Here is a 26612-nt window from a genome sequence, read left to right as displayed (position 1 = left end):
TGGTATGTACTGTACTCTCTTCTTGGAACACATGCTACGAGTCCTAACCTAACTAACATTAATAGCTCTTTAGTCACTTTGCTCCAAGTTGATAATAGCTTTTTTCTTAAGGGGGCAGCTGACCTCTTACTGAGGAACTTTAAACCAGACTTTTACAGATTGCATTTTTCAAACTGTAACTGAACCTTTAGCAACTCAAGGTTTAAATTAATGTTTCCCACATGCAGTTAGAGTACAATTGCTTGGATTTCAGAGATATTTTTTTATAGCTTGGGGTTTTTTGAATCTTTCGGTGTGCTCCCATTTAGCCTCTGTTTAGGGACAGTTTGTTTCCTGATGGTTTCATTGTCTTGCATTTTGAACTTGGCTTTCTACTGTAGTTATCAGAAGCCAAAAGAACTACCAAGATAACTATCCAGAGCTCTCCTGATTACATTATTTTTTCAAAAGCGAACTAAACCAGGATGTTAATAGTCTGACCATGATGTATTTGTTTGGTTAACTTGTATTGAAAGTGTTTGGAGTTCCCAACACAATCCTCAGTTTAAGAACTTTACTCTTTCCATGACTTGAGACTCACAATGCAGGAGGAAGTGGAAAGCCACATAACAGGATGATCGCCCATCCATAGGAAAAGTCGTCTTTCAGTACAATGGATAGGCTTGTGATATAAGCCCTCCCCCCTCTTCCTGTGGCACGTCTAGTTCTAAACTGTGCTATTTCTGAGGGTAAGCTTCTTTGTGGAAAGAGCCTTTCTCCTTCCCCACATTTTAAAAAAGACAGGATGTTATATTTCTTTATAAGTCCTCTAAAACTGAATGCTAAAATATTGTCCCATATTGTCTTGAAAGATGATTTTGACAGCTTCCTTATCTCTAAAAGAAAGTATTCCAAACTTTTCATTCTGTAGTTGTGTGTACATGTGAGAGCATGCTTTTGTTTCTATAGGTTGCTGCTTCTAACTACTTAAGTTTTACAAACACTTAATAGAAGAATAGGTTTTGAGACTTTATTTGCTTCAACAACTACAATATGGTTCTCTGCTTGTGTTGCTACTGAGAAACCATAGCATACAGCATCTGTAGAAGCCAATGCAGGCCTTCTTTTGAAAGAGTAAGATAATATCAGCAGGTTATATGAAGTTAATCTTTTGAGAAGAATGCTTTTTGCTTTAGGCAGAGTCGCTTTTTTTCATTTCTGTGTTGTACTAGATTTGATTATTTTCAGCATCCCTTGAAATTCGGTTCTGACTGAAGACCATGTTAGTGGTGTTAGAATGTTTCAAACATTTCCAGCATTACATTCATTGTGAATAGTGCTTATCCAGCTTTCTGGCAATATTATCAATACCAGATAAGGATTAACTTTTTAATTGAAGCTTCACTTAGTTTGAATTTTATTTTAGAACTACATGGATTCAAACCCAACAAGCAGTGAGCAAGCATCAGAATAATGAATATCTCCCTTCCTCATTAATTCTACTGAAGGTACTCAAGCTCTCTTCCTCCTTCCCTGTCAACCAGATATTGACAGGGTACCTTTTCTTACCTCCACCTCTTCCTCGTGTCTTAGACTCTGCCACAGTTTCCTTTTATTTCCAGCGTTTCCCATCGTTGTAACTTCTACTTTTCTTTATACCAATGTTCACTTGTGTTTGCCTTAGCATCTGAGCCAGAGCTAGTACATGCTTTTTAGACCTACCTGCTTGCTGACTGTCTTTTGAGCTGCTGCATGAGCCACACAGAACAGAGAAGTCCTAAATATTCCAGCCTTTTTCTCTGTAGGAGTAGCAGTTTCTGTCTAGTCACCAATTTCTGTCCTGTTACCAATTTAAGTCAGTTAGCTATTACTTACTTACTTATAAATGTAACAGGTTAAAGGAAAAATACTTGCAAATTGAGTCTGTAACAAGTTCCAAAATGACCTCGAAAAGTTTAACCATAGCTTGGAAACAATAAAAAGAAAAAGGAAGTCTTAGAAGGGTTTTGTTTGAGAATAGTACTTTTGTTAATTGTGTCCTATTCATATTTCCACCTCTGACAAACACATAGTTACACACAGCACAATTTTTAAAGGTGTCTTAAGACTTTCTCTTATGAGAGAATTTCTCCTATGAGGCATTATGATAAACAAGCTAATATATAATCCTGTTAAACAAATATGATGAATGACTTCATTGTGCAGTTTACTTGATTTATTCAGGCAAATTTGGAAGGGAATAAATGGCCAGAATTTTTGAAATGTAGTTGTTAAACAATATTTAACTGTGTTCCAAATCTGATATTTTTTAAAGAGTACCTCAATAAAAGAATAAGGTTAAAATAGCCCATGAAAACAAGAGAAATTCTTTCTGATGTAAAAAACTGTATGGCTTTTTCTTTTGCTACATTGTTGCTCTTAGTAGAACTGCTGTCTGGATGTTATTTGCAAGCAGAATTTCTCCTTGAAGCTTAGGGTGGAGAATGGTGATCTGCAAAAGGTCATTAAAGAACTAACAGCAGGCAGGTTCTGTATTAACTTTCATTTAGAGCCTGTTCAGTCTAGACAGTCTTGCAGTCGCTAAGTTACTGAGTGTAATTATATTCAGGGCTGAACAGATCCCTCAGCCATGAAAGAGGAGAGTTGCTCTCTTAAGATAAGGGTGGGGTTTTTAAGCATTTAGATAAAGGAGGAGTCACCTTTAGCGTTCAGATGAGCGGACACAAAACACTTGCAATCTGATAATGTGTTAGTTTTGCTGAGGGTCTGACATACTGATTCAGAGCACAGTGCCAAGTGCTGCGTTTTCCAGAGAACAGAATCCTCCTGGCTCTCTAAAGTATGTGCTGTGTCATAAAACTATCATAAATTCCAGATGTCTTCAAAGCATAAAGTAATTCCATCTAGCTGTTATGGAGCGTTTACCCTAGCTGGAATTCAGCTACTTTCATTTTGACTATGCAACTAATAAAAATACACAAAAGGATGTGAGCATGCATGTTCCATGTTACGAAGGGGGCTAATAAACAGGATATGCACATCCTTACCCATTCTTATCTATAGCAGTATTTCAATGTAGTTTCTATTTTTTGTCAGCATTCTGAGAGATAATTCACTTCGAAAATTCTGAAACCAAAAATCAATTGTTCCAAGATAGCAGCAAGAATAGACTAAATTAGGGGTTTTAACCTTTCTCTACACTTTCCGTGCTTCCTAATTACAGATACACTGGAAGACGTTGTGGTACCTGTCCTCTAATTCATGCAATGCTCCTTTTTTTCTGGAAAGACCACCTAATTTTTACCTCCTGTACAGATCAAAGCTACATGTCTTACTAAAAATTTAAAACTTACGATCTACATGGCAACAATAAAATTGTTAGTGACTGAGCAATGTGATTGGATAGGAATGTATGTATACCTAATGCTATGCTGAATGCACCTTGAAATCAAGCAATGGTTTCGTTTGTACTCAGGTAATAAGTGTAGAATAACAAAGCTAAAGTTAAAAGATGGTTTGGGTTGCCTTTTTTTAAGCCTGTTCTTACATACACGTTTTTAACAACCCTGAGCAAGATCATATTCTACTCCAAGTATGATATTGCTTTTCTTAAAAAGCACTAGAAGAGGCCAAGAGTGTGTGCTTATGTCAGCCTGTGTTCAACTAATGACTCCGTGGTGTGCATGGTGTCCCTGGTGCTGTCTGGTTGATTCATCATAGTCAGGCTGCCAAAACACTTCTCTCCTTGGTTTAAGCTCTGATGCTTTAGCCAAAAATTGTAGAGTTAAGGAAGGACATGCTTCCTTTTTCTGTTTGGATTGAATTCTAATACAAGAGACATGTCAACTAGTTAGGCTTAATTATGACAATATTTAGAATAAATTATGAGGCTGTCTGTATCTCTGTAAGTGCTTCACGTGTTAATGTCTGAAGCTATTATTAGGGTCTTTTGAGTATGACTGCTCCTTTTATTGTTCTTTTTTTTTTTGTGCCAAAACTGAAAAGTAACATGGAAAGAAGCTTCAACACTCAATATTTAAGGGTTTTGATAGTTTGTATTTGCCATTTACTGCCTTTTCAAAAGCTAGGATTGAAGAGGCAGTAGTTGGGACTGCTCTTTAATCTATTGCAGAGATACTTCTGCATTCTTGCCTACTGCCAGAAGTACTGATAGCCTCAGCTTAAATCCATGATTTGAGAGTCAGTGAATCCTGATTCGGTGGAGTGTGGATAGCAGTTATTTTGTAGTTTTATTTTTGTAATTTTTTTAAATGGATACTCTTTTGTGTGTGTATATGTCTTTAAAAGCTTTTTAGTAGTAGTTTTCTGCCATGCAAAGAAGCTTGCCAAGGTCTGTACAATTAAACCTCAAATCTTGTTTTAATGGTTTAATATATTACAGTACCGAATCATATCAATGCTTTTGCTTTCTCAGCCTGCTTATTTCATTAACCAATACAACAGAGACATAGACACATATTTTTATTTTCTCCATGTCCCAACTCATTTCTGAGCCAAACTGAGTTAAGATGTGGAAACCTCCTTGTACAGAGCAAAGGATGGACAAATAGCTGCTATGCAGTATGTGACTCTCTGCTCAGATTGTAATATACATAGTTCAGGGAAATTGAAGACAGCTGTGGACATGTCTGCTGAAGAGATAGTTCACATGGCTTTGTTCTTCGTTTGGAACTGTAAGTTAGAAACCACATTTTCTGTAGCTGGGGTTTTTGATGTTTGCAGGGTTTTAGCTGTGGAGTTTTTGGGTCGGAGCAAGAGTTGACTCACTGGGTTGGAATAGTTAATAGTTGGTTCTTGCATTATTTTTTTTTTTTTTAAAAAGGGGTATTTTCAGCGACGGTAGGAGACCCTCAGTTAACTCAGGATTATTGCAAAAAGCAAGAGGAAACAATTTCAAAATTAGCACTACCCTGGTTAACAACACTTTAAAATTATGAATTCTAGAAAAGTCATAGGTTGCGAGAGACCTCGGGTTGATGTTATACAGGGCCCTGTTAAGAGGTCTAGAATGTTTCTACTGCAGGAGATTCTTTCACTCTCTGAGCAAACTGTTACAATGCTTTATTGTTTCACAGTGAAGACTTTTTTATTATATGTGGACAGAAATTCCAGAATTTCCCAGGAAAAAAATTATTCCTGTTGCATCTTGTCATGTCACCATGTGTCCTCGTGAAGAGAGTACCTCCACCTCCTCTATAACTGCCTTTTAAGCATTGGAATACTCTGATTACAACTCTCCTAAATCTTCTTTAGGCTAAATAAACCAAATTCCATCACCCTTTCTTCCTTTGTTGAGTTCTCTAACCATCTAATCATCTTGGTAACTGCTGGACCCATTTTTTATTCTTCAGTGACTATTTTAAACTGAGGGGACCAAAGCTCTAGACAGTATTCGAGGTGTAGACTGAGCAGGGTCCAGTAAAATGTATGAATCCTCCTTCTGCTGGCTGTACTCTTAGTGACGCCCTCAGGATAAAGTTTGCCTTCTTTACTGCAAGGATGCACTTCTGATTCATGTTCAAATCCAGTTCATTTACTGTGTAACCACTATTGTATTTCAGCCTACCCTGATGGATTTTTGTTGTTGTTGTTGTTGTTCCTATTACATTTCAGCCTTGTTTCAGAAAGAATCTTCTTACTCTTTCTTAACATGTAGCTTAAGGGGCTACTCATTTCGTGGTGACTGCTCCTACTCTGCACTTTGCAATTTAATAGGAGCTTGAGTCATGCTTGAAATGTTTGTTGGTTGTGGATCCACCAGGGTGTTACCTACCATCTTTTTCTCTCTTCTTTGTCATGGCTGTAGAATGGACTATAGCATTTGGTCTGCTTGGTTATGTAAAATGTTATCTTCTTATGCTCTTGCCTCTAGAACTGAAGTCTTACAAATGTTTGACTCTGGTTTTTATTCCTGATTGGAAAGTGTCTTCCACAGATCTTCTTATGACAACAGCCACTTGCTCAACTCCTTTTGTTAGAATTGCTTTTTTGAAAACAATCTCTCCCATGTACAAGAAGTGGCTTCACTCCCACCCTAAGTATTAAACATTAACAAGGACTGATAACTCTCCTTCTAGTTCACCTGTCTCTGGAAAGGCTTATTCCTCATTTGACAATTTATCTGAAAGTATGTCCTTCCATTGCTTTAATACTTTGTGGTCTGAAATGGCTTGAAGAAAAATTCCAGATTAGACTCCAGCAGAATTCTCTTAATAGAGCCAATTACTTAATAAAAGCAGTAAAGAAGAAATTATGTCAGAAATTTTAGGCTGATGTTCTGTTTACCGTCAGTTCTTTGAGAAATAAGAGCTTAATGCAAGATTGATTTCATTATACTGCCCAGGCTTTTTCAGAAAACCACAAGTAGTTAAAAGCATTTGGGAAATGAAATTGTGCTGTATTTAAATGTGCCAGTTTTGTGCTCAAAGCCCTCCTTAAAAAATTAAATTTTCAGTTTAAATTACAATCTGTCCAGTTTCTAGATTTGTTTTTTAGTGTCTGACCAATATTACACTTTTTTTAGTCTGAGAGGTAATAATAATTCATAATGCTCAGAGCAATTGGAAACAGAAACCAGTCCCTTTTAATTGTTTCCTTCCGTTGTATTTAATTCGGCTTCTCTGGATACATTAAGATTCTTGGATGATGGGTTTGTTTTCTGCTTGTTGTCTTAATAATAAAAGCTGGACCCTCCAAGAAGATTTAGAAAAACAGGGTATTCCAAGCTCTTTTTGAGAAACAGCCAAACTTGTAGGTTAACTTTATAAAGTGGCCCTTTTCCCCAGTGTTTATATTCAAAATTCAACATTGTATGGATACTACTAATATTTAAAGTGGGTTTTGGGGTTTTCTTCGTTTTTTACATTTTTAGTTTATACAACCATAACGTTTGAGGGAAGATGACTTTCTCTTGGTTTTGTTTAATCTGTCATTTGTATCACAACTTTATCCTGGTTTTCTTGCTCACATGTGGGGATGAGGGAATTTACTTACAGAAATATAAAAAAGGTCTCTATATTTTAGAGGTAAGCAATCCTTCTGGTTTTTACAGCAAGTGAAGAGTTGTCTTCAGCCCCAGTAGTTCTGTAGGTCTATTTTTTAGTGCATCCAGACTGTTTTGATACCTTGCAATGTTTTTCTTCATATATTCTGAGCACAAGTTTTCCTTCTTCATCTACAGTGTCAAACCTCAGGTGTAGTTCTGATGATCTCACACACATCATTGCAGCATCCTGTTTTCTAATTTTGCTGATTGCATTCTTATCTGTTGATGTCCATCCTGACAGTTGCAAAGATCACTATTCCAGCTCATTGCTTTAACAGCATTGCATTGGTTGCTGCCAGTGATGCTGGTGTTTAGGCTCAAGCTGTTACTAAATTTTCCGATAAATAAATAACCTGGGAGAGAAAAAAAACATTGTAAGCTTTGTGATACAAGGTACTGTCAGACTTCATTTTATTTGTAGTGACTACTGACTGGCTTTAATGGATTCGTGGTCTTTGGTAAATAGAATATATGCTGCAATAATACCGATTCAGCAAGTACTTGTTGAAGCAATATCCAACATTAAGTCACTAGATTGGAAATTGGCGGGTTAAAAACTCTTAACCAGATTCAGCAATGCTTCAGCATTCCTCCTTACTGTAATAAGGAATGTCATATCTATCCCTGTAGTCTTGAGACTTAAATATTTGCTAATGCTCTCCAGTAGCTTTAACTAGTATGATTTAAGTGTTTCTTTATAGTTGGCTCAATGCATGCATTTTCATCTGAGCAGATCTGTGTTTACTTTAGCTGTGACAATGCCAACGGACATCTTTCTCCTCCCTTTCCCACATCACTTGCCCATCCTAGGGAAGGAGGGGAGACTCTTTCAGCCAAGGGGTGAAACCTAGGATCGAAGTTTTTTCTCCCTCAGTAGGTTGTGTAGCAAAGGAAACATGGCCATTCACATTTGATTTCTTTCTAACTAGCTTGCCACAGATTACTGTGACAAGAAAAAGCCCCTCTCCCTACCTTTATCCATCCTATTGGTCCAGGTGTGATCTCAGGTATTATTGGTTACAGGCTAGGGAGAGAGAATTTTCCAGAAAGCTACTTTGTAAACAGGCACAAGTAGGAATTTACTGGCTCTAGTAATTTAGTATTTTTCCCTATTTTTTTCCTTAAAGCCTCGTACTGTGTTGCAATTGTTTGCCTATTTAAGTCACACTGAAAAACTTTTAACGAAGCATTAATTTAAACCCAATTTCCTGTCTCTCTTGAGGAGAAAGGAGGGAGAGCTGCTTTTTTTTTTTTTTTTTCCCCTTTTGCTGTTACATTTTCCCATCCCTGTGGCTGGAGGAAGCTGTGTGAAGAACACGTTCCCACAGACTGGGGGTCTCCAACAATGACATTTCCGTCTACAGGCAGGCAGCGGCACAGCCGGCGAGGCTCAGACCACTGCCCTGGGCATTGTGAGCCTCAGCACGTACGCTTGAACCTGTGTTTGGTGGACTTTGTGTAAAAAGTGCTAAAGCTGAGCAGGAAATAGAGACATTCTTGAGTTTTGTTTTTTCCCTCTGTTGTTTTCCATCTGTAATCCAAATCATTGCTTCGACAAGAAATACAGCCACCTTCGTTCTCAGCCAGCATGGCACAGTAACACCACCTCTGGGTGGAGTTTTCTGTATTAGGAGTGAGGAGTTCTAGTGTCTTGTCAAAGACAGGTGATGATGATTAAATGGCTCTCAGACGAATGGTTGACTTGTGTCATTGCGTTTCTGCAATTCTGTGGCTGGAGATTGTAGTTCCTGCTACATAAAAAACTGAATAGGGGAGCTAGTTAGTGTCTGCTTAAGCCCAGCTGAGTTAGATGTTAAAAGAATAGTTATATTTCTCCATAAAAGTCTGAAAGGTAAACTGCGAGTTGTTATTACTGGTTGTTTCTCAGTTAAAGTTTAAACAGACTCCTGTCCACTTAGCCTCTTTAGCACTGTTTGACTGCCAACAGCCAAGCGTACAGTAATTTAGCAGGTCACAGAGGCATCTTCTTCAGAGCTCTTCTGGACTGGGGTGACTTTTTACAGTCATGAACACAGTGTTGGGAGGTATGTTTTACCAGTGCCACTGAGTTTTCTACTGGAGCTGAATAATGAAGAGTGCAAGATTGCAGTAATTGACTTTCTTTTCACTGAAATTTTTTGTGGATCTCTGTAGTAGTGCATTTTGGTTTCTTAGCACAGAACTTTAGTATTAGATTGTTCGCTTTCTCTGCTGATTTCTTCAAAGGTATTTAAAAAAACCAGGCAACCAAACAAACCCCACAACTATTGGTGGATTGGAAGAACTAACACTTGCTAGGTTATGATTTTTATGTTTATATTTTTTTTCCCTTCAAGAATATCGACATAACAAACTTCAGCAGTAGCTGGAATGATGGTTTGGCTTTCTGTGCAGTCCTCCATACTTACCTCCCAGCCCATATTCCCTATCAAGAACTGAATAGCCAGGACAAGGTAAGCTATTAAAAATCCACTTCCTGGGACTGTGAGACTGTATCATTAATGAGAGTTAATAAAGAAGAATGACCAAATTTGAGTTTTCAAAAAAACAGTGTTACTAGGGTTCATAATTGAAACACTTCAAACTGTCTTGATGCTATTCTTGTTATAAGCTTTTAATATTATGAGAACATTGGGTTAAACAAAGCTTTGGAACAGATATAACAAACAAACAAACATAAAAAGTTCATAAATTTAAGTCTGAGGCATTTTATTTAACCCAAACGCTTGGAAAGTGTTTTCAGGTCAGGTTTTTGAAGCAAGGAGTGCCTAAGCTTAAAGATTTTAAATCCATCAAATTTGATTCTTGGCATGTTTTGTTCATCTCTTTCAATATCACAAAGATGTTGTTTCATCCTACTTTCTCGTACTCATAAGTGAATGTAATACTCTTCTCAAGTGATAGTATCAAATAAAGGTAAACTAGAAGATGTCAAGACTGCAGTTATCTGTAGGTATTCTAGTGTGTTACAGTTAGTTCCTAATGGTGTGTTGCCTGGAGATGTATTATTAATGATAATGCATCCTAAAAAAAAATACAGAAATACTTTACTAATGCATGAAAATATTTATGCTTTTTAAAGAATAAATAATCTCTTCTTTAGGATTTTTAGCTCATTCTTCACTGGCAGTAGTTTTTCAGCACTGTCTTCTGAGTGAGGAATTAATACAAATTTTCCATTTTCAAATAACAAAACTCCATTTGAAGCAAAAGTAGCAGCATTACTATGAACATTTGTAGCACCACTTTATTATGCTTTAAGGAATACTTCCTTGGCTTCTAACATGTTTTTATGTTATGTTCTAACAGAGAAGAAATTTCACTTTGGCTTTTCAGGCAGCTGAAAGTGTTGGCATCAAATCTACTCTGGTAAGTTTCAAATGCATACTGAATGAAGGATGACCCATTTATAGAAATCAAATTATTCTATTTTGTACTTTTGAAACATTTTATTGCTTTATACTTAAAAATAGCAGCAGATGAGCTCAGCTAGTGGTTATTGCCCCTGTGTCATACTTGAGTGAAAAACATAAAAGATACTCCCTACCCCAGTGGCTTTGTTTAATAAACCCACTGTCATCAATAACTTAAGCTTTACATGGTTTTTGCATTAAATAGTGGCTGAGATACAGACCTGTAGTCTGGCAACAGCTGCAGCAAAAGCAGCTGATAGCTAATAGCAAAAAAAAGCTGATAGCCTATAGCATATAAACTCTTGAGGTATAAAAGGAAGATTCACCAAAACTAATTTCTCAGTATCATAAGAAATAATACTAAAGGCAATGTATTTGAGAAATAGTTATATGATACAGTCTTCAATAATTCGTTAATTCTCTCGTATCTCTGACCTACTTTCAAATTATTTGGCTTTTTTGGGATTCTGGAGGTAGAAATCAAGCTATATAATTCATTCTTTTAGTCAGTGTAATATGAAAGTCAGAATTTACTTCTCAAGTTTAGACTTTTAATTTGTCATCATTGTAAATAATTGTAAGCTTTTGTAAAAATTATAGTTTATAATAAGCTTTCTTATACAAATTGAAGCTTAAAAGAATTAGTTTTCAACAGTGTAGTACTAGACAGTACTAGGCTTCAACAGTACTAGAAAAGGAAGCTGTCTGAAGGTATGGAAATGGGAGCCTCCCAGCTAAAATTGCCAGTATCAGAAATGATACTGAACTGATACTTCTGTAACCTAAATTCTAACAGAGCTGCCATAGTTGGCAACTAATAATACAACAGTCACACATCTTTAAAGATAACACTTGCCTTGATCCTTATCAGCGTTTTTGTCCCCCACGATTGTATTTGCTGACAATGGCAGTGCAACTGTTGGGCTTTTGTACTTAGGCATTGTCAGTGATTTGAAACATGGAAGTTTCTTACCAAGTGCTGATGTAAGAACTAGATTGTGGAAAATAACTGCCGCAGTTCTTGCATAATTCATCTTCAGTCTAAATGTTTACTGTCTGTCCTTTCATTTTGTCATGTACATAATTACAGATGCTCTAAAAAGGCAAAGTGAACAGAATTACATCTTCTAAGTGCAAATTATATCCATCATAAGGATTTAGTTTCTTTTTCATGCCTGCATATGCAGTGTGTACCATGTATATTTGTGGATTTTTTATTTTTCTTTGTCGATGGGTGAAGGATGAAAAAGGGTGTGAAAACTCCTGTATCTAAATAGTAGTGGTAATGTAAGGGGAAGTTATTTGCTTCCTGAGTAAGAAAGTGTTTAGTTACTTCCTTGTGGAAAATAAAATAATTACTTACTTTCTGTTTCTGAGCTCTGGAGGTTCCTGGACCCAAAGGTAACAAACCAGAACCTTACAGTAAACAAAAATTGTTAGAAACTACATCACTCTGTTTTCCCTTGTACATGTGCTGGAAAGGATAGATCAGGCTTTGTTTATGCTGCTCATTCACTGACAGTCTGGTGGACTGTTACTATGGAACATGTGTGAACTGGCCGATCAGTTAGACATGAGCCCATGGCTTAGTCTCTTGGATATACCCAAATTGGTAGGAAGCTTTCTTCTTCCTTGCATCTTTACTCAAAAATACATCTAAAGTAATCAAAAGTTCAGTAGTCTGCTGTAAAAAGGGATTCAGTTCTTTATTGAAGACTCTTATCCTGATAGGAACTTTAGTTTCAGTTAATATCTGAGCCTTGATTCTATGCTCACAGTTTCTAGATAGGTTGCATTCACTTGGAGGCTGGTGTAGGGGGTATGTGAAAACTAAAGTCTTGACTACTGTATTGTATGAAGTGGGGGACAACTCCTGCATGGACAGCATTAGACATTTCAGTCTTAAGTCAGCAAAATACCTATTTACAGATACACTATTCATAGCTGTTTACCTTTTCTTAGCAATACAAAGATATATGGAAGAAAACAAGAGCTTTCTTCATCAGTGCTTTAAATTGTGGAGACTTGACAGATTTATCATTCGCAGGAATTTGTAAAAACACTACCACATAACTCACAAGGTTGTCATTCCTGGTTTTGACCAATCTGTTTTCTGTGACAGGACATCAATGAAATGGTGCGAACTGAGCGTCCAGACTGGCAGAATGTCATGCTGTATGTTACAGCAATTTACAAATACTTTGAAACCTGAAACCCTAATAACTCAACAGATCCATGGGATAGAACCAACATGAGTTACCAGATGGAAACCTTACTGAATGCTAATCCCTGTTTCACTGAAAACTGGCAACATTTGAGTCCCCTCAAACTTCAGTGACGCTATCCTGGATTGCTTCAGAATGCTTCAGCTACTAAGCCTGGAAATAGGTGTTTAAAAGCAAGAACTTGTTGCCACAGTGCTTGGAATAACCCAAGTTGTTAAGCTATTCACATTAATTATGTAGCCTAAAGAGCCTGGACTACTTATGTGCTGCCTTTCCAGCCAGACTTCCTGGAGCTTTCTTTCCTAGGAGAGTGAGATGAATGGATCCTATAGCATATAGCAAAGATAAAGCTTTGAGAAGGAAAAGGATAACATGGCATCATATTACTGAACTTTCTGTAGCATCTTGATACCGCAGAGTCTGAATATTCTATCCACAGCATATGGCACCCCAATACAGTAGAGTTCTTGATGGTAATTTAATTATTGCCTTTACAGCTATTTTCCCTCCTTTTAAATGTGCACAATATTCTAGGAAAACAAGCTTTTATTCCTAATGACAAATTGAGTGGAAAAGTGCTCTCAATACCTCGAAAAATTTGGCACAGAACTCTTCACTCTAAAGCTTCATTATAAGCCTACCTCTGTCACAGCTATGTGGCTTCCAACTTTATGGATTATAACGACTAGCACACACAGCTCCTGGTTTTCCGGGTATGCTGTATTTCAAGGAATCTTTCCAAACTCCCTGTGCTTCCATTATAACAGAAATGAAACAATAATTAACCCTTGCATGGCTTGTTCTTTCCACTATTTCTTCTTTGTCTGTGTAGCACACACAGCTACCCCAAGCTTTACAGCAATATGAACATACGTCATGGATTTCTGTGATAGAATTTTGGAACTGGGATAGCATTTCTCTGAAGAGAAGATATTTTCAATAAGATGTAACAATGAAGTAGTTTGTCTCAAAATCCATCTTTGCCATGTTTTCTGTGTGTTTTTCGTTGATCTTGCACATCCTCATCTGTCTGACAGAAGGTGAGACATTCTTTGACAAGAACTATGGAGGAACTGATATAATGTGTATACACCCAGTAGTCTTGAATATTGCGTGGAAATGACTCACTGTCACAAGGAAGGAACTGAGAAACTTTCGTCTGCTCAACTTCTATTTTCCTAAAATGTACCTGAATTCATGTAACAGTTCTCGGGCAAAAGAGTTCAAGTAAGTGCCTTAGTGATCATTGAATTGATAAATCCTGGCACTTCAGGGCCTTGTGTGGAATGTTAATAGCTCAGAATGATTTCATATATCCATTTGTAATAAGCTGTTTGTTGTAATCTTGTTTGTCAAATCAAGGGAAGACTTCACTCTATCATTGCTTCTGCCTCTTATTTTTCTGAATACTTATCAGCAATTAATCCACAGTTGAACATCTCTCATTAATATTGAGCAGAAGCCTACTTTAGAAGCAATTTCTGTAACAACTGCTATTTATAAGCACATGCTCTTTCAACACAGTAACCCTGTTACAAAGAAAATGAATCTGCCATTCCTGTGGTGCTCTTATGACTGTTAAGGATGTTAGCGCAGTGAATGCAGCTGTGCTTGGCATCTGTGAAACTTCATCATGGTATAAAAGCACAGATTTAACTCAATATTATTGCCAAATCCAAAAATCTATCATCTGAAGAACAGCCCATGTGAAGAGTAATAATTCAGCATGTCTCTAGCAGCTAGCATTGTGTAAAAATACGTGCTTACACTGATACGTGCCTGTGAAAATTCTGAAAAGTTGCAACATAACTACTTAATCCATGCTGAAGGACTTGGGAGAAGTTTTCAGAGCAGCAGGGTCTCATACGCACTTACAGTTCTTTAGTACCCTAAAAGTAGCTAGATACCCACAGATGATTCATCAGTGCATTTCAAGAGCAAATGTAATGTAAAGACAATTGTTGCAAGAGAGGCTTCAAGAGAAAAATCTTCACTAACAGATTTTAATAAAAGTCTGAAATACAAATTCCTCTCCCATATATGTCTTCAAAAATTGTTGTTTACTTCATTTCTTCCAGTAAGTTTCAATAAGAATAGTCTTACTGGAAATGCATATTATTGCTGTCTCACAGTTCATCTCCTACTGATAAATTCTAGGCTTTGCCCCTTTGTGTTCAAAAAACTTTCTGTTCATCCTCTGGACAGACTTCCTTATCTATGATTGTCTTATTCGTTGCCTTTGATTTGAAGAACATATTTTTTCTAATGAAAAAGGAGAGCATTTCTTGGTCTAAATTCACTCATGACCTGTTTTCTTAAGGTAATTGGAGCTGTAAGCTAATTTTTTCCTGTCTAGTGGTCAACTTCATTTACCTGGTATGCTCTATCAGTTCTTAACTGAAATAACAATAATAGTATCATCATTTGTAAAAGGGGAAAACACATTTCCCAGATACTTTCTGTTAAAAAGATGAATTGCTAGTCTTCATAGGGAGAGAAAAAAAAGAATTAAAAACATTACCTTGTTTTCAACTTCAAAGCTCTGTAAACTTCTTCTTGGTGTGATTTGTCTGATAAGCCTCTGTAAAGGAATATTGGGCTTCATGAAGAATGTTTTCTAATGATATATCTGAGCCTCTACATAGAAGGCGCTGCACAGCTGCTGTCCAAGTGGAAGTAGTGAAGCAGTGGGAGATCCAAAACAAGCATTCTGCTGCACTCTACATTTTTTTTCTGAAGACCCAAACTGCATTCAGTTTTTCTAGAGGAAGAATAGCTGTAGTCCTTCTGGACATGATGGTACTGTTCTGTTTGGTTCCTACTCATAGTTAATCCTGAAACAGCGTGGGGTTTTTTTGTACATCTGAAGTGTAAGTTTATGCTGATTTACTTTCCTTTCTTTCTAATCCAGAGAATATTTCTGAATGTACTAAAAAAGGACAAATCTTTTATCATCAATTTATGTTATTGCATTTTAATATGTGCCTTGCAAATGCCTGTGCTGTAGCATATCAGGGTTACTCATTGCCAGCTGTAGGGGTGGGGTGGGCAACAGAATGGGGCATATTGCTGCAGATACAGCTATATCATCTTTTGATTCTGTTTACTGAAACACTTCCATAGACCAGAGAGGTCAGTTCACAGCCAGATGTGGATTTGGTTTGGCTAGTTGTCATCCTCATGCAAGATCATTAGGAACAAATTGAATGAACATATGTGGGATTTTCTTTACCAATGAATAATGGGTGGGAGAAAAAACTTAATTTTGGTTATTCAGGAAAATTCTGTTGGATAAGTTTTGATATGGAATAATCTAACAGTAACAGAACTGGTATGACTTCAGAGTGGATTATATTTGCTTTGGTTTTCAGTTGGTTTTGTTTGATCCAGTTTGATTTGGTTGTCTATTTAAGTAGAAACACTAGTTTAGTATCTCTGGTGTGACTCTCTGGCTCTCATAAAGACCTCTCATTCTCATGCCTCTGAAAAATGGTGAGTGAAATTTTTCCTTTGAAAATTGTGTTTCTGGATATGTTATCCAGAATATTGTATTCAATTACAGCATATTCTGATTTAAAAGTAAATCTTTTTATCTTTTGCATAAAAGATATTCCCGAATTTACATGTAGCATTTCTGATATTTTTTTATCTCTAATTTTGTAAAATGCTTCCACTGTTTGTGTTTTTCTGTAAAGCCCGTCATCATGCCAGAGCTAAATGAACTCAGCTGTAATGTATTGATGTAAACTCACGTTAATATCACTGGCAGCAGTTGTATTCTGGGTTTACATGCCTAAGGAGAAGTCACTTTGGCTGTTGCTGGCAGTACTGTAGTTTGAAGTGCTGAGGATCTGCCTTAAGAATTTTGTAGCTGTGACAAAAAGTTCTCATTGGCATCTCATTTCTATTAATGATATCAATGTTAAGTTTTTACCTATTCTTTTTTCAGTTCCCTGATTCAACACTTGAGACATTTGGATTCTATTGCATCTTTTGCATCATCAAAAAATTACTTGTACTCAGTTCTCTCTCTTGCTGTACAGTTTTGGTCCAGTGTACAAATTTAATTATAGCTTTGTTTTAAACAAAATTAGTTGGGAACATCTAGGTCTTTTTCTTACTTTCTGTGTTCTGCTTGTGACTGGTTTGGAAATGCTGTCTGGTTTCAGGTGGTACATGACAGTATCTTCCAAAGTTTCCCCCTCTGGACAGCTGGCGTGAAGCTATGCACAGGCTAAAGTTAAGACTTTAAAACTGTGTTCATGTGATTCATTTGAGGACTTCTTATTTGCCTCTTGCAACTAATACAATCACAGCTTAACTGCAGGCTGCATCAAGCGAGAGATGATAAAGGGCTGAATTCTTCTGGGAAGGAATCCAATTGTACACCTTTAACACTATATTTTTGCCTATTGTGAGTACTACTCTTGCTGAGGTGGCCTAAGAGAGAGGATTTTAAAATACTGTTGTCCATGCACAGGCTGATTTGCCTATATACTTTGGTTGTGGTCTTTCCCTTGACTTGGTAAATACTTATTCCTGGTTTATTTTTATGTTCTGCCAAGCTCTATTTCTGGAATTCCTTCCTTTAAGCTAGCATTAGTGTCTGAATGCTCAGTAATATTAATCACTTTGAGAAATGATGTGGAGAGAACTGGTATTGAAGTGTAGTTGTCATCCACAAGTTCTGGACATGCCATCGTGCCTTCCCAAGTGTAGAGTGTGTTCCTGTTGTGTCGATTGGCAAAACATGTTAGAGCTGCTTAACTCTCCCATGACTTCCTTATCTCCCATACAGCCTACATCATCCCAGGATGTCCATCAGGTGTTCTTGCCCCCAGGTTATCAACTCCTTAGATGAGTTAAGAGTTTACAGACATCTCTATGTTTAATTGTCCTTGTTTAGAAAGGTAGCTCTCACAGTGTTTCTGCCTTCAAAGGAGAGTGGCTGGATGGGTTTTAAATTCCTGTCTGGCCTGCTGAGCATTCCCAGTCCTTCATTCATGTATGTTTTTTCTTTTGTATTCCCTGATTTCAGTATCAGTGTTGTAGTACTCTTTAATTGTCAAAGCCAAGATGTTAAGCATCTGGAATATGTAGCAACTATGCTTTTGGTAATTAATGTAAAGTAACTTAAAAGATCAAAGTTTGTACAGTTCTGATTTCTGCTAATGTGTTGATACAAGTGCTCTTTTTTCCTTATGTATTTGTGCTTGCCAGTTGTTGGGATGCAGCACCCTTGAACTCGGTTTGACAAGGGCTCTGTCCTCGTCTCCTTCAGTTCATTCATTCTGAAATAATAGTTATTTCCTCTACACTGAAACTTCAGTAAAACCTATGACTACAAGATGACTTCTTCCAACTGACATTAGCTTAGCTTTTACTTGGAATATTCTTCACCCTTATGCCACTGTCTGCCACAGAGTTGCCCATAAAGTTCCAATCAGTTCCAGCAGGACTTGTGGATGCAAAACAGTAGGGTAAACTTTTGGCAGAGTTTTATGGCAGCCTGATGCAGTTAAGCTGGTTTCATTTTAATCCTCTATTTTCAGGGGGTTTCAGTTTAGCCAAAATCCCTTACTCAAAGCTGAAATGTGGCACATTTGTTCTCCACTGGGAAGTATGCTTCTGTTTAATAATATTTTTATGAGATTGTATTTATGGAAGTGGAAAGAAAAATGTCATGAAGCTAGTTTTGTTGCACTTTTCTAAGGCTTTTGTATTTTGCATAGATTTCCAGAATATGAACAAGGTGTTTGGAGAAGTTAAGGCAAGGTGTTTGGAGAAGTTAAGGCTTAAAACCTACTTTGCCCCAGTGTAGCTATGTATTACGTGCATTTTCATTCTAGTGATATGTGTATTATTTTAATTGCATGTAACTAGTGTATTTATATGGTAGTTAGGAAGCCCAGTGGACATTTCCTGCTGCAGAGGAGCCATTGGCAGTCCTGGTTCCACAGTTCATGAACTGACCTGTTTTGACAGTAGACTGCATTTGCAATAGTGGAATAGTCATTTTTGTTTCTGGACTCTGTTTCAACAGGTGGGGAGAAAGAGGCTGCTCTTTTTTTGTCCCATTGTTGAAATTTCTGTGGAGGCTTTTACTGGTTTCCAATTATTGCATATGTTCCATTAGGATGATTACTTGGGAATCAGCTCAGTAAAGAGGGCACAAGTACATGTAACATACTCAAGTAATTAATCCTTGTAACTTACAACATTTCAGTTTGTTAGAAACTTTTCTTTTTCTGTGTATTGTAAGGTCAATTTTACTATTTTTAAGTAGCACTTTTAAACATATTGAAGGGTTATTTTGAACAGAAATGTTTTTCCTGCATTTTATCTAATGGCAAGAAAGTATAACACTACTAAACATGGACTAATTAGCCTCCATACTGTAAGTTCACTTTAGGTCAGTAATGATCAAGAGTTGTTCTATGTATATGAAATAAATCAGTGATCCCATTTAATGTTGGACAACTCTCCAGATCAAAACCAGAAGGGCATTAATAGGTACCTTCCAACCCTTGGGTGAGGGTCCTTTCAGTTCAGGTGTGAGACAGAATTAGCAGAACAGTGTGATTAATTTAGACTTCATGAAAGAACAGAATTTTATTGATATCTCACTTTAACTTCACATCATTATGTTGGATAAGGACTAACCCTGTTTGAGATGACACTGCAGCCGGCAATAATATCTCTCAAATAGCTAATTTAAAGCTCATTTTCCATGGCTCTTAAAGGTGATGTAGAACACAGTGAATCTTAAAAACTCTTCTCATCCATCCAGCTTTTCTGATTTGTATTGGCTTTATAGTCCCTTGAAACACAACTGTAGACTTACCTAACATTACATATGGGTTTAGTAATTCTTGTTCTAGACAACAAGCGCTTTTTTCCAGAGCCCTTTCAAATGTTTTACACACACATTGGCATATATGGACATTTTACATCTATAGAGAGGTTTTGCATAGAGATATATATATCTACGTACATGTATACGCATTATACATGTATGTACATCTACAGATTCTTAATAAAACTGAATATGTTTCAAGAAGTGCTTGCGTCTTGAATACTTAGGGTGGTGTATTAGTGTGTATATATAAAAAGTAAGGAGAAAAAAACCAACATTTTGTTTGCTTCCAGTTAGACCTGAGAAATACAGGTCTGAGGAAGATTTGGAAGTATGTTCAAATTGTATTTCACCCTGCTTCTGGTTTGTAAGGCACAAGCTGTTCATCATTGGAACTTAAAAGGTCAGCAAGCATATTTTAAGCTAAACCTTTTGGAGGACCTAATATGCTTTTAATTTGCAAGGACCACTGAAGATCTGGGCATTTACTTTCTCCATAATGTATTCTGTATAAGTATTTAGTATGTATGCCTTCAGTTTGCCAATGTTGCCATGTTCTCTTCTTAATTATTCATGAAATAAAGACTGCAAATAGTAAAATGTGTGTTCATGTTTTCTTGAGTGGAGCTGTTACAAAAGGGAATATTTTAAGGCTATTTCTGACACCGTATTTTTTCAAGAGTAAATGTCACAGGAAGTAGTTTGTGGAGGTTTATACGCTATGGATGAGAAGTGCATGTGAATGATTTGTATGCACATAACATCATGATTTTTTGGAAGCCATGTCTCTCTTGGTATACCAGCATACTCTACAGTATCTGCTCCCAAAGGGTTTTAAATGATAAGCTTGTGAATACCCTGGATAAGAAGTACATACTTAAGGCATCTACATAGCCAGTGTTGACCTAGTCTTGAACATGAGTAGCAGAGAAAGGAATTTTAGAGAATATGTTCCATTTAGGCAACTTGTGTAATACATTGCAGGATTAGAATTAATGTTACTTAACCCAGCCCACATAAAGCAGTGCATGTGTGTGTGCTCGTGCCCTCCCTCTCTAAAGCAATTGGGCTGGGGAGGAATTGGGGACTTAATCTCTAGAACAGTTCAAAGTATGATGCCTAAAAATAAAATTTCCAGGTGAAAATGAAGAATTGAACACCTCAAACCTTATTTGTTCTCCATCATCCTCAATGGTAACTGTTTCCAAATGCTGATTTAGAGCTTTAATTTCAAGTGCTCTGGAATAAATTGGGTTCACAGCTTTGGAATGAGCTATTTATTGCAAATGTTCTGAAATGGACTGACATTTTTTTTTTAGCTTGTGTGGTGGTTTATGACTGTTCAGCAATCTTTGTCCAAGTAATGTTATTCTGCAAGAAAGCGTCTCCTTTCCTGAGGTGAAATATTCTCCCTGAATTTGAGGGAGTTAAGAAAACTCTCCTTTAGTTCTCAAAATGGTTTTATATCCTGGTTTTAAGTATGGATCATCAGTTTTCATACTGGTTTGGGGTGGTTTTTTTAAATGTTCTAAAAGCATAGTATATTAAACTCATGTCAGAAAATAGATGTTTTTCTTTTCTGTAGCAAGTGCATGACAGCATTGTAGAAGTGACCTGTACACTTGCAGCTGGCAGTCTGAAGGTCAGGACAACAGCAGTGAGCTGGACACAGGCCAGGCCTGAGGTACACTAAACTAGTAGTGTCTGCACAGTCTGTAGAGCCACAACTCTTCTTTCCCATATCCACTGAAATAATGGTCCCTAACCAAAGTTGGGTTGTTTTTTTCATACATTGTCTTCCAAGCTCCACGAGTGTGTTGAATATAATGAAATCAGTTAAATAACTTCTGAATGTCTTACTAAAATGAAAATCTGCAGCTATAGGGAGTAGTAAAATAAAAACCTCTGAAGCAACAGCAATATAATATTCATTGTGTTAAACAAAAGCTTATATTTGTTGTTCTGCAGTTAAATGATGTACTAGGTTAGCATTACAGAATTTTCAACTAAAATTATCATCAAGGGTTTCACAAGTGGTTTGATCAATGGAAGAGACTTGGATTGTATCATCTGTGTTGCCAAAGGCTCTTTGTAGTTCCACAACGTGCCTAGACAGGAGGGGCCGAGGAAGATGTAAGTTCTTTCCACACAAAATTCTTTTATAGCAGAGACACTAACTTATCATTAAAAGTTAACTCCCTTCTCCAGATGGGAAGTTATTAACAGCCAGCACCTACTGTTTAATTTGCTCAAAAAGTAGGGGTTATATTGTGGAAAGCTCCAATACCTTCCATATGAATTATAGCTTGATGCTGCAACCATTACCTGGAATGGAGAAGTTTGCTTGTTAATGTCTATTCTTGGCAGCTCAGGATTAGAAGAGTATTTATGTCTAATTAAATGTTTGTTGTTTTTTTCTGTTAGGTTAATTTCAGTTAGAAAAATTGCATTGAAACCTCTCCCATGCAGGAATATGTTTAGAAAAAGATTTGTCTCTGAATTTCAAGAAAAGTAGATAAGGAGTGATGCCATCAATCCAAATCAAAGTTAAGGTTTTTGTTAGTCTTTATGCCTGCCGTTGCCTTCTGTGTCACCATGGTTTCACTGAACTCTGTGGAACTGAATTTCTATATATGAAATGCCCTGTTGGAAAAATATGATGTCAACTTTTCTTACATGTTCTTTGCCCTTCAGGATTTTCATCTCTTTGGAACCTCTTTAATGGCATTATGAAAACAAGATTGAACACAATGGTGTCTTATCACAGTATTTTTACTGCTAGACATTTGCATTGATTCTGTCGTGTGAAGAAATATTTGTGCTTCTCTCCAGTGCTGTTCATAGCTCACTCTCTTGTTTATGCTTCCTTTTCTGAGTCAATTTTAGGCTCTTTCCTCACACCAGAAGCCTAAAAGTTAAGCTCTTAAAAATGAAAGAAACTTGAGAAGGAGATACAACAGTCTGGAGAGAACTTCACAGAGGTGCTGACTATATCATGGTTTTCATAAATAAATGTCCCCCAGAGCACCAAAATGCCAGTGTGTTAACACTGTGTGTCTCTGGGTGGCCACATTCAGAGTCCATGAGTTGCAATGGAGTAAAGCTCATGATGAAGTCTGTGGTGCTCATAACCAGAACTATCTTGTGAAAAAAATCACAACTTTGGAGAATGTTTGGTCTTTGCAAAAAATCTTTCTTCAAAATGGCTGGTCTAACAAAATAATATAGCTGGACTATTGTCCCAATAGAGAAGAAATGTGAAGGGACGGCATTAAGTTGCACAGGCATTGGAACAAGATACTGAAACACTAACTTAACTTCATAAACCTAAGAAGTTCCACCATTTTGCACCATTTCCAAGACTCACTATTGCCTAGCAGGAACACGGCCAGTAGCTACTTTTTCATCTCCAATTTGTGTTATGACAGAGCTTGGTTATACACAATGTGTATTTTGACAAGTTACATAAGGGTTGCCCTTTCATTGCTCCTTAGAATAAAATGAGAATAGTGTAAGTGAAGAAGAATCATCTGACTTCCTCTGCTGGGCCTTGCAACTCCAACAGTTCATTTATTGTATAAAGGTAACTTATTATATATATATAATAGCTGTTGCTCTGCAGCTCCCACATGATGATTCATGCTACCAGTTTTTCTGCTATTAATAGTCTACAGAGAATGCTTAAATTTAGATTGAACTCCATCTCCTAGTCTGTCATGCTGAATAGTGCTTAGAGGAATGAAGCTACAGTCTGTTTGGACAGTGCCTTTTACAGAGAACAGTCCAACCCTTAACATTAAATTGCTGAAAATCCTCCTTTTGTTCCTGACCTAAGTGCAAATGGCAGGATTTAAACAGTGTTGGAGATAGGGTTCGCGTTTCCCTTTCAGCACAAATCTTGCTTTGACTTCAGCTTGTTTTCCTTAAGCCTAGGTAAAAGCTGAACTCTTCCTATGCTGGAATTGAGTGGTTTGTGAGGAGGCTTTGCTCTTTGACACCAAGTAGTGTCCTTCATTAAGTTGTTAGCCATGGGCATTTCCAGCAGAATTTTGCATGTGTAATTTGGTTAAAGGACATTCTCTTCACAAGATCTGGCTGCTGCCTTTTCATTTTCCAGTGTTGATTTTAAAATTACTGACATTTATTGTTGACCAATGTGAGCAAAAATAATGGCTTATATATACACACATAAGGATTCTTTTATTTAGGTATATATGTCATGTTGAAGAATTTGCTAGTGTTTCCAAAGACCTCAGGTAACCCTGCCTCCATCCCTTCTCTTAGACTAACACAAGTGCCCTTTACTGCTTTTAAGGAGATGCAGGCAGTGTTTGTGGGAATGGGATTACGTACAAATACATCATTTTAAGTGTCCTGTTGAACAACACTGTGTATGTGCGCTATTGCAATAGTCAGTTGGATGATGCTTTGCAAAATACACATCCCTTAAATGTAATGTTGCATATATCAGATGATTTTGTTTGGTTAGAAAGAAAAGCTTCACCAGAGAGAAGAGCTCCAAAACTGACAGAAAGTAATCTCTTTCTTAGACAGAAATAATTTCTCTATTTAAAAAGCATTAATTGTTCCCTGTTCTGTTTTAGACAAACTGATGATCATCTTCAGTCCTTCACAGTAAGCCTCAATACACAGGTATGACTTTCCTGCTGCTTACCAGAGTGGCAGGCTGATTTTGGCTATAGTCATTGCAGGAGTCTGCTTTGTGTTTACAGTGGCATCACTGACGCGCCCAAGCAGACTGTCACTCATAGAGTATCGGCAAAGAGAGGGGTGAGTTTCATGACAGGTCTCAAGTGTGAAGTTTCTATTTACTTTGCTCTCATCTTTTTGAAGGAAGCATTTCACAGTTTATTCTAGAGAGTCCTTCTAGAGTTTACTACTTTAGCTCAGTTGCTAAGTCTGAGAAGTGCAAATAATCTTGTATCACTGCTTTTCAGCTGCCCAATATACAGGAGTTTGGCTTGTTCAGTTAAGATGTAGTGTATAGTATGCTACTGCAACTCCACTTTTCAGGAGTGAAAAAGCCCTTCTTGGCTGTACACAGGAGAACCAGAAACTTAATTTCTTTCCTTGCAGTCCTGGACTTCTTTCCGCTTGCAGCCTGAGCTACCTCTGAGCATGTGGCAGTACCTTCCCCGTGGCTGCTGGAGGCTCTAGTTTCCAGGTAGTTTCAGCCTACTTCTTCATGTAGTCCCTTCTCCAAGTGTATATGGCCACAGCAATCACAGTAATGCTGTTTTTTCCTTCATGAGTGACTAAAGAGGGAAAGGAAGTTAGCACTCTCTTGTACTGCTATCCATTCATATATTATAAAAACAAAGTAAAAATATAAGAGATTATTGTATTCCTTACTGCCAATTTACTGTTGGTATTGGCCAGTGGTAAGGGAGAGCATAAGCAGAAACATCTACAGATAAGAACAATACACATTGAATGCGTACAAGAAGAAATATGATCTGAAAAACAGTGCAGTTCTGATATTTAGCAGGGATAATAACATAAAAATAATAAAACCCAATTAATTTCTTAATTCGAATGAAAGGCAACAGATGTGTTCAGATCTTAGTGTAGTAATCAAGGCTTTCCTATCCTGCTAAATAGGACATAAAGCAGCAGCTGCTCATTATAAACACATTTACTTATGCAGAAGTGAGAAATGAGCATGGAAAAGTAACAGAGAATCTCACTCAGTTGCTCTGGGAGGTGTTGATACTGATATTTAACACCTTGAAACACTGCAGGCTTCTCAGCTGCACAGAGAAAATCAGTAGGTGACAATGGCGACCAGATACGCCATCCAATCTGGAATGGCCACTGAGGGAAGGAACCAGTGGTTTTGGTTCCTTCCAAAAGGAAGGTAATAGGCTTTGGTAGTTGTGTCAGAATGCTTTAATGGAATAAAAGAAAAATAGCTTCTAAGAAACATTAGAAGCTTGTCAGGGTGCCATTATCAGCCAGCCCTGTGAAAGCACTCAAATATTTGCTTTGGATCTTGTATGACTTGATGATCTAAAAGAAAATGTACATGGTCTACATCAAATAATCTTAAAACTGATTAGCTGCAAAAATCAAAAAAAGAGTTATAACTGGGAGAAGAAACATATAATGGAGCATTTATGAGGTCCTTCAAAGATAAGTTGATCAACATCTGTGGCTCAGGAAACCTGTAAGATGATGTGCTGAGGATGGGATGGTTGGAAGAAGGCAGCCTGACAGCTTAATAAAGGGAGCTGACTGCAGCAACTTTGATTTTAATGTATTCAGAAGGAAAATCAGATTTAGAAACTGCATCCCTGCTCCTTGAAAGTATTTTGATTCCCAGCTTTCAATGATTTCAGTGGGAAAGAGTCATTTGGATGACTTTGAGGATCTGGGCCAGAGACGTGAGGCAACCTCTACCATATAGGAAACACTACCCTGGGAAGGAGCAGTGCTGAATAGGAGCAGCAAATTCTGGCAAACAGGTAATCGCTACAGCATGGCACTTGCCCATCCAGTTCAAGTACAATTGCACAGCATAAAATTTCATGGAGCATCATGGAGGAGTGGGAAAATACTGCCTCTTGTAATGGTCTCAGTTTTGCCATGTACACGAGCAGTGCTCAGTTCTAGGGTCAGAGTTTCTCAAAAAGCCCTAGCAAACTTCATGTGGGCAGGCAGCATTTCTAAATTCACCATTATTGGAGCATGTTTTGATGAGGCTCCTAAATGTCTCGTAGTCACCCACTTCTCTTTTTTTCTTGACTTGGCTAGTCAATATATGTTGTTCTTAAAATCTTTACGTGTTACTGTGTGGGAGATTACTCCAGCTTTTTCTGCGACTTCTGGGAAAAATCACTTTTTTCCTCCCTAGAGGATTCCCATTGTGTGTGGAGCAGCGTTCTGGCCTCCACTCTGTAACTCAGAGCCATGTGGTGAGGCAGCCTGTGTGCCACCCATCTGGGGTAAGAGAGGAGCCCAGCACAGCACAGGGGTTGGCTGCTAGGTTGCTAAAGCTTTTTAAGGGTGTTGTGAAGTGGTTCGTTCCGGTTCTGCTGCTGTGGGTAAAGTGT

At 37.4% G+C, this 26612-nt stretch overlaps 1 protein-coding gene across 5 annotated transcripts in view; it reads left to right on the top strand.

The window, feature by feature from the left end:
* The window catches only part of SPECC1L (sperm antigen with calponin homology and coiled-coil domains 1 like), a 64842-nt gene extending 49133 nt beyond the window's left edge, over nucleotides 1–15709 (top strand). For all 5 annotated transcript variants that reach the window (XM_080628956.1, XM_080628957.1, XM_080628955.1 and 2 more), the window contains 3 exons: nucleotides 9382–9498; nucleotides 10355–10414; nucleotides 12581–15709. In XM_080628956.1, coding sequence (XP_080485082.1) covers nucleotides 9382–9498; nucleotides 10355–10414; nucleotides 12581–12670 — 267 coding nt within the window. In that variant the 3' untranslated portion in view covers nucleotides 12671–15709. The remainder of the gene's footprint in view (nucleotides 1–9381; nucleotides 9499–10354; nucleotides 10415–12580) is intronic.
* The last annotated feature ends 10903 nt before the right edge of the window (nucleotides 15710–26612 follow it).

Source organism: Psittacula echo (assembly GCF_963264785.1).
Source record: "Psittacula echo genome assembly, chromosome: 13".
Taxonomy (NCBI): Eukaryota; Metazoa; Chordata; class Aves; order Psittaciformes; family Psittacidae; genus Psittacula; species Psittacula echo.
This window is presented reverse-complemented; position numbering and strand designations above follow the sequence as displayed.